Source organism: Schistocerca cancellata, chromosome 3, assembly GCF_023864275.1.
Source record: "Schistocerca cancellata isolate TAMUIC-IGC-003103 chromosome 3, iqSchCanc2.1, whole genome shotgun sequence".
Classification (NCBI taxonomy): Eukaryota; Metazoa; Arthropoda; class Insecta; order Orthoptera; family Acrididae; genus Schistocerca; species Schistocerca cancellata.
Window position 1 is genome coordinate 88,394,661 of NC_064628.1, and position 9,188 is coordinate 88,403,848.

General features: G+C 41.7%; 1 protein-coding gene across 1 annotated transcript in view; it reads left to right on the forward strand.

Moving 5' to 3' along the window:
* The window catches only part of LOC126176135 (facilitated trehalose transporter Tret1-like), a 73,901-nt gene extending 65,537 nt beyond the window's left edge, over positions 1–8,364 (forward strand). Inside the window, exons 4-5 of the mRNA XM_049923273.1 lie at positions 5,940–6,048; positions 7,777–8,364. Of these exons, the coding sequence (XP_049779230.1) occupies positions 5,940–6,048; positions 7,777–8,048 (381 nt within the window). The 3' untranslated portion in view covers positions 8,049–8,364. The remainder of the gene's footprint in view (positions 1–5,939; positions 6,049–7,776) is intronic.
* The last annotated feature ends 824 nt before the right edge of the window (positions 8,365–9,188 follow it).

Sequence of the window (9,188 nt, forward strand, 5' to 3'; positions counted from 1 at the left end):
TCTTGGTCTCCCCCTACGATTTTTACCCTCCACGCTGCCCTCCAATACTAAATTGGTGATCCCTTGATGCCTCAGAACATGTCCTACCAACCGATCCCTTCTTCTGGTCAAGTTGTGCCACAAGCTTCTCTTCTCCCCAATCCTATTCAATACTTCCTCATTAGTTATGTGATCTACCCATCTAATCTTCAGCATTCTTCTGTAGCACCACATTTCGAAAGCTTCTATTCTCTTCTTGTCCAAACTATTTATCGTCCATGTTTCACTTCCATACATGGCTACACTCCATACAAATACTTTCAGAAATTACTTCCTGACACTTAAATCTATACTCGATGTTAACAAATTTCTCTTCTTCAGAAACGCTTTCCTTGCCATTGCCAGTCTACATTTTATATCCTCTCTACTTCGACCATCATCAGTTATTTTGCTCCCCAAATAGCAAAACTCCTTTACTACTTTAAGTGTCTCATTTCCTAATCTAATACCCTCAGCATCACCCGACTTAATTCGACTACATTCCATTATCCTCGTTTTGCTTTTGTTGATGTTCATCTTATATCCTCCTTTCAAGACACTGACCATTCCATTCAACTGCTTCCAAGTCCTTTGCTCTGTCTGACAGAATTACAATGTCATCGGCGAACCTCAAAGTTTTTATTTCTTCCCATGGTTTTTAGTACCTACTCCGAATTTTTCTTTTGTTTCCTTTACTGCTTGCTCAATATACAGATTGAATAACATCGGGGAGAGGCTACAACCCTGTCTTACTCCCTTCCCAACCACTGCTTCCCTTTCATGTCCCTCGACTCTTATAACTGCCATCTGGTTTCTGTACAAATTGTAAATAGCCTTTCGCTCCCTGTATTTTACCCCTGCCACCTTTAGAATTTGAAAGAGAGTATTCCAGTCAACATTGTCAAAAGCTTTCTCTAAGTCTACAAATGCTAGGAACGTAGGTTTGCCTTTCCTTAATCTTTCTTCTAAGACAAGTCGTAAGGTCAGTATTGCCTCACGTGTTCCAGTATTTCTACGGAATCCAAACTGATCTTCCCCGAGGTCGGCTTCTACTAGTTTTTCCATTCGTCTGTAAAGAATTCGTGTTAGTATTTTGCAGCTGCGGCTTATTAAACTGATTGTTCGGTAATTTTCACATCTGTCCACACCTGCTTTCTTTGGGATTGGAATTATTATATTCTTCTTGAAGTCTGAGGGTATTTCGCCTGTTTCATACATCTTGCTCACCAGATGGTAGAGTTTAGTCAGGAATGGCTCTCCCAAGGCCGTCAGTAATTCCAATGGAATGTTGTCTACTCCGGGGGCCTTGTTTCGACTCAGGTCTGTCAAACTCTTCACGCAGTATCGTATCTCCCATTTCATCTTCATCTACATCCCCTTCCATTTCCATAATATTGTCCTCAAGTGCATCGCCCTTGTATAGACCCTCTATATACTCCTTCCACCTTTCTGCTTTCCCTTCTTTGCTTAGAACTGGGTTTCCATCTGAGCTCTTGATGTTCATACAAGTGGTTCTCTTATCTCCAAAGGTCTCTTTAATTTTCCTGTAGGCAGTATCTATCTTACCCCTAGTGAGATAAGCCTCCACATCCTTACATTTGTCCTCTAGCCATGCCTGCTTAGCCATTTTGCACTTTCTGTCGATCTCATTTTTGAGACGTTGTATTCCTTTTTGCCTGCTTCATTTACTGCATTTTTATATTTTCTCCTTTCATCAATTAAATTCAATATTTCTTCTGTTACCCAAGGATTTCTACTAGCCCTCATCTTTTTACCAACTTGATCCTCTGCTGCCTTCACTACTTCATCCCTCAAAGCTACCCATTCTTCTTCTACTGTATTTCTTTCCCCCATTCCTGTCAATTGTTCCCTTATGCTCTCCCTGAAACTCTCTACAACCTCTGGTTCTTTCAGTTTATCCAGGTCCCATCTCCTTAAATTCCCACCTTTTTGCAGTTTCTTCAGTTTTAATCTACAGGTCATAACCAATAAATTGTGGTCAGAGTACACATCTGCCCCTGGAAATGTCTTATGTGTACATAAAATCAGTTTAAATAAAACTTTGTTAAACTTAGCATGTGACTTGCTTATCTTTTATTACAGTAAAAGTAAAGGTAGCTCAAGATATCTTTAGCGCCCCTTCCTTGAGGTTTTTGTGTATCCGCCACTGCCACCGCCACGGATAGAAATTACTGGTTTCACAATCGGAGTGCTTGAATAAGAAAATTACTCGCTGCACTATTGATTCGCACGTCAGACTGACCCCCTTAAATAACAATTTTGTTAGTGAATTATAGAAAAGTTTCATTAGTTATTCAGGCTGGTGGCTGTGGTTGGTGGCTTCGCCGTTACTGGTTCCTCTTCTTGAGTGGAGGTAAAAATATTTTGCCACGCTACCGCCAGCCGCTCTCAGACCTCAACATTGCCAGCGCATGGATTAGGAAGCAAACCAACCAAATATCTGTACTGTTCCCTAAAGCTGAACTTTCCAGAGAGTAAGAGAAATGGGTGTGCTACATCTCGGCACAAGCCACCTAAAGAACACCAACATGGAACAAAAATTATTGTAGTCAGCATTCGAAGAGATGATGGTACCTTTGCCAAACTTTGACTCCACAGTAACGACTCTCCTGATAACGAAACCCTTCTAAACAATTTGGTAAAGCGAAAAGGGTATAAAACTAACACTACTCTTCAAGCAAGAAATTGACGATTCCAACGCGCCGGCTGATACAAAAGCTTCTTACACATACAACATAGTAATTATACCGCCCAGTAACATAAACGTGACCACCGCCTATGTTACACGTTAACATGCAATAACCACTCACAGACGGCAGCACTAACAGTGGAGGGTATACAGAGTGTTACAAAAAGGTACGGCCAAACTTTCAGGAAACATTCCTCACACACAAATAAAAAAATACTATGTGGACATGTGTCCGGAAACGCTTAATCTCCATGTTAGAGCTCATTTTAGTTTCGTCAGTATGTACTGAAATTCCTCGATTCACCGCCAGTTGCCCCAATTGAAGGAAGGTAATGTTGACTTCGGTGCTTGTGTTGACATGCGACTCATTGCTGTACAGTACTAGCATAAAGCACATCAGTACGTAGCATAAACGGGTTAGTGTTCATCACGAACGTGGTTTTGCAGTCAGTGCAATGTTTACAAATGCGGAGTTGGCAGATGCCCATTTGATGTATGGATTAGCACGGGGCAATAGCCGTGGCGCGGTACGTTTGTATCGAGACATATTTCCAGAACGAAGGTGTCCCGACAGGAAGACGTTCGAAGCAATTGATCGGCGTCTTAGGGAGCACGGAACATTCCAGCCTATGACCCGCGACTGTGGAAGAACTAGAACGACGAGGACACCTGCAATGGACGAGGCAATTCTTCGTGCAGTTGACGATAACCCTAATGTCAGCGTCAGAGAAGTTGCTGCTGTACAAGGTAACGTTGACCACGTCACTGTATGGAGAGTGCTACGGGAGAACCAGTTGTTTCCGTACCATGTACAGCGTGTGCAGGCACTATCAGCAGCTGATTGGCCTCCACGGGTACACTTCTGCGAATGGCTCATCCGACAATGTGTCAATCCTCATTTCAGTGCAAATGTTCTCTTTACGGATGAGGCTTCATTCCAACGTGATCAAATTGTAAATTTTCACAATCAACATGTGTGGGCTGACGAGAATCCGCACGCATTTGTGCAATCCCTATTTTCTGTGAGCGTTTGGGCAGGCATTGTTGGTGATGTCTTGATTGCGCACCATGTTCTTCCACCTACGCTAAATGGAGCACGTTATCATGATTTCATACGGGATACTCTACCTGTGCTGCTAGAACATGTGCCTTTACAAGTGCGACACAACATGTGGTTCATGCACGATGGAGCTCCTGCACATTTCAGTCGAAGTGTTCGTGCGCTTCTCAACAACAGATTGGGTGACCGATGGATTGGCAGAGGCGGACCAATTCCGTGGCCTCCACGCTCTCCTGACCTCAACCCTCTTGGCTTTCATTTATGGGGGCATTTGAAAGCTCTTGTCTACGCAACCCCGGTACCAAATGTAGACACTCTTCGTGCTCGTATTGTGGACGGCTGTGATACAATACGCCATTCTCCAGGGCTGCATCAGCGCATCAGGGATTCCATGCGACGGAGGGTGGATGCATGTATCCTCGCTAACGGAGGACATTTTGAACATTTCCTATAACAAAGTGTTTGAAGTCACGCTGGTACGTTCCGTTGCTGTGTGTTTCCATTCCATGATTAATGTGATTTGAAGAGAAGTAATAAAATGAGCTCTAACATGGAAAGTAAGCGTTTCCGGACACATGTCCACATAACATATTTTGTTTCTTTGTGTGTGAGGAATGTTTCCTGAAAGTTTGGCCGTACCTTTTTGTAACACCTTGTATAAAGCGTGTGGACGGGGCGCGGAAAACAGTGCAGTCGCTGTTATGCGGAAACAGTGCAGTCGCTGTTATGCGGAAACAGTGCAGTCGCTGTTATGCGGAAACAGTGTAGTCGCTGTTATGCGGAAACAGTGTGATCAGACGTTCAAAACATGACCATTGGCTTTCGGGACAAGGGTGGAAGCGTTTCCGAAATGGCTAAGTCTGTTAACTGTTCATATGCCACAGTAGTTGAAGCATACAACGCAAGGCAAAATGACACTAACCAAAACTCGTTGCCGAGGCAAAATAGTGCAACACGGGCAATAGATGACAGGGTGAACGATGGCATCAGATGTGTACAGGCGAATAGACGTGCAACAGTTGATCAAGATACCGCCCAGATAAACAAAGGCGCTACCAACAGTGTCTCCTAAACGACCTTTCGGCAAACGTTGTGTATGGGTCTCCACACCGGGCACCTAGTTCATGCTCCGATGCTGACTGCTGTAAATCGGCGACGAAAGCTGGAATTTGCACGCCAGTACTGCAACTCGACGCCCACTGATTGGTAACAGGTGGTCTTTCCAGGCGAATCGTTTTATGCTCCATCGGACACATGACCATTGACGTGTATGGCGTGAAAAGACTGAAAGCAAACACCTTGCAACAATAGTCGAAAGCATCTAGGCTGGAAGACATTGCTCTGGTGGCATTCTGGATGGCACAGTGGATAAACGCAAGCATGCATCTGTACTTGCGGACCGTCTCCATTCCTACATGCAGTTAATTCCTCGGCACAGTGACATACCAGCAATACAACGCAACGTATCTCAGCTCGCAGCTTACATGTGTGCTTAAAGAGCACCAGGATCAATTTACATTAATTCCCAGATAACGGAATCCCTCAGACTCACACAGTCAATCTGTGGGACCGATCGATCGCGCTGTTCGCGCCATCGATTCTAAACAGAGGATCCAAGCCCAGCTGGCCAGGACACGGGAGTCGTCTTGGCTCTACACACCTGTCGGTACTATGCAAACCACATTACTCTCTTCTTGCATGTCTCGCAAAAGGTGGTTATTCAGGCTTTCAACAGGTAGTCATTTTGTGACTAGACAGTAAGCAAGCAAGCACAGGTGACAATCTAGAACTGACATGGTACATCCTCCAGCAAGATAGGCAGTACGTGCTTCAGAAAGCGGTGATAACGAGCCTCAGTTGATCCCTGTGTTAACACGTATGGCTCTAATAATGTATCGCCAGTTTTGTTCCTCAGTCTTTCTACGTTATTCAGTTTTAATAAATTTCTTAGAATTCACTGAAATAAGTCATTCATTAAATTCGCAGCTTAATTGCTGTCGCTACCAAATTCGTCCAGTCATCATAACGTAATGTTTATTTTTCGCGGTATTAAATCCAACTGCATCGTAATAAGAAAGTAAACTTTAATTGTTCCCTCCCCAAGTTTTGTTCTAGAGATTGATAACATTGCCGAAGGAAATGTTGTTCCAGGCAGTTTTTGGGGCTTTCTTCTACCTCAGCGAAGCGGGCCACAACACGGAGGACATCGGCTGGCTTCCGCTGACTGCCCTTGTTTTTTACATCTTCGTCTATACTCCAGGTCAGTACCGGCATACCCGTTGAAAAATAATTCAGCATATTCGCAGCTTACGCAGGATTATTAAAGTTTGTCTGTAGGAGAATGTGTTCGGTAGTATGCAAGTTAACATTATTGGATATTTAAAATGATAGCCAACCTGCACCTGTAGATAGATTACGTAAACGCAACTATTCAGTCTTCCGTAATGGAACACACAGCTCTCTGCGTGGAGTTCTGCGGTTCGTCCGGTCATCCAGATTTGTTTTCCGTGATTACCTCAAATTTCTCTAAAGAAATGCCACTGTTTCTTAAATAGATCGTTTCTAATAAGCTTTCCATCCAACTAAAGTGGAGACTTTTCAGTGTCCTTGATGTCAACTTGGCGCTAAATTCCAACCTTCTGTTACTCCTTATCACTAGCATGTTACCTCATAAAACTGCAAAAGTTCATGAGTCCATCACTGTTTTTCTTTTTCCTTTCTTCTTTTCCTTCTTTCTTTTTTCCTGCTTCTTTCTTCTCTTTTCCTGCTTCTTTCTTCTCTTTTCCTGCTTCTTTCTTCTCTTTTCCTGCTTCTTTCTTCTCTTTTCCTGCTTCTTTCTTCTCTTTTCCTGCTTCTTTCTTCTCTTTTCCTGCTTCTTTCTTCTCTTTTCCTGCTTCTTTCTTCTCTTTTCCTGCTTCTTTCTTCTCTTTTCCTGCTTCTTTCTTCTCTTTTCCTGCTTCTTTCTTCTCTTTTCCTGCTTCTTTCTTCTCTTTTCCTGCTTCTTTCTTCTCTTTTCCTGCTTCTTTCTTCTCTTTTCCTGCTTCTTTCTTCTCTTTTCCTGCTTCTTTCTTCTCTTTTCCTGCTTCTTTCTTCTCTTTTCCTGCTTCTTTCTTCTCTTTTCCTGCTTCTTTCTTCTCTTTTCCTGCTTCTTTCTTCTCTTTTCCTGCTTCTTTCTTCTCTTTTCCTGCTTCTTTCTTCTCTTTTCCTGCTTCTTTCTTCTCTTTTCCTGCTTCTTTCTTCTCTTTTCCTGCTTCTTTCTTCTCTTTTCCTGCTTCTTTCTTCTCTTTTCCTGCTTCTTTCTTCTCTTTTTCTGCTTCTTTCTTCTCTTTTTCTGCTTCTTTCTTCTCTTTTTCTGCTTCTTTCTATTATTTAAAGCTATTTACTGCAACAAAAATCGGTAGAATGCTTAGTTAACTGTAGATACTCAAATATCATTTGATCGGAGACTACAGTCAATAGAAGTCCATCGGTAGCTTTTGGGTGATCTGAAACGACTTATTTTTCAAAAAAAATATTTGAAATTCGATTCTACATGTGTTGGTCAACAGATGGCCACAGGTAAGAAAGTATTAAATATGCTGGGAAATTTGAGAGAGGAAACCGTACCCAGGGAGATGTTTAGATTAATAGGACAAAAATTTTTTAGGGAGACGACTAGGAGCAGTGTGACAAACCAATAGGAACAATATAAGAATAAATAGGGTATTGAAATGAATTAGTCGGAATGTGTAAGGATTGGTACTTTTTTACTGAACGCCATTCCGTTTACACCCCCTGTCAGCTTCAGTTCTTGTGTGTTGCTGTTAGTGTGTTGGTTTGAGCATACTCTGTTTCGGTTGTGTGTTTGTCATTGTGTAGCTTAATTTTTACTTCAGTAAGACAGATTACTCCCAGCTACTGTAGATACATTTATTGGCTCGTTTCCCATTGAGAAGCTGGGTGTTTAACGCCTTATGTCTTATTTATCGACGCCCGTCGTCTGTTCCAGGCTACGGAGGACTGCCTTTCACCGTAGCGGGTGAAGTGTTCGCTCCGAATTTGAAGGCCGTCGCAATGCCGATGGCTGCCTTCGTGTCATGGTTCATGTCCTTCCTGGTCACCAGATTTTTCGGAGACATCACAGATGCCCTTGGAAACTACGGAGCGTTCTTCGTGTTCTCGTTATGCGCTCTGCTCGCATCACTCTACGTTTATTTCTTTGTTCCAGAAACAAATGGGAAGACGTTAGAAGAAATACAGATAATGCTCGAGAATGGATAGCACATCATCATAATCACTTTATCCTTTGCATTAGAGCAATCTTTTATAATTTCACTTAAGGCTCAGATTCGCAGCGGCGTGTGTTGAACTGAGAGCAAGAGATGTTAATATAATAGCAACTCCTGTATGCAGACACAAGGAATGTAAATCTGTATTTTCAGGTTTCCGATCTTTCTTGAACAGCTGTATAAATATTTCCGTAATGGCTATGTACCCTCAGTGTCAGACAGCATCGGTAATTAACTTTACCTCCGATCAAACATCTTAAATCCAAACAGTTCCTACGCGAATATTAACGATCTGGACTTAACGTAATTGCTAGTCAGATGTCTTGGAACGACCGTCAGTAAATTTTAAACCAATGAAGCTAGATTGGCCGTGAAATTTTAAAGATTTTAAAGGATCATTTTCCCTAGTTCGAATTGTTTTTACTGTAGGAAGTAGATGGGAAGAAACGAATAGCGTAAACAAAAACACAGAAAATATTCCAGCTTAATAAAATTGCATCCATTCAGTATCAATAATGCAGAGAGAGACTAATTCTGGATGTTATTCTGTCAAGTTTCTGCATTTCTCCGAAATGCTGTTCAGAGGTCTGCACATGTTAAACTGTAAACTTTGCTCCAGTGCTTACTTCATAAATATCATTGGCGAATTTCAGTTATAAGTTTTAAGGCAATCTGTTTTCATATTTGTATGAAATGACCAAACTTTAAAGCGCGAAACTACGCTTAAATGAAGCACAGAGAGTAAGAAAATATTTGTAGGTAGAACTGGTTAAATTCAGCCTCTCATCGTTCGCATAAAGGGGTAGTGCCTAATATAACGTAAATAGTTTCAGTATTCTCAACCACATTTTACATCATATGATTTTATCCGCGAGAACTTGGCATTTGCTCACGTAGTGTAGAATGAGAAATTTAGTTCACTTCAGGAAACTGAACTTTCATACGGCTTAATTTTTATCGCTTTAAAAGATCTGTAGCATTATTTGTTCAGATTGTTTTAAAAGTATCTTGTAAGCTAATTCGGGTACAACATATTTTAGAATATAATTTAGCATATTCCAAACTTCTAACGAGAAGTGGAATCAAATAAAATCTAATATCCATTGTAAAATATTTAAATTTATATCTTATC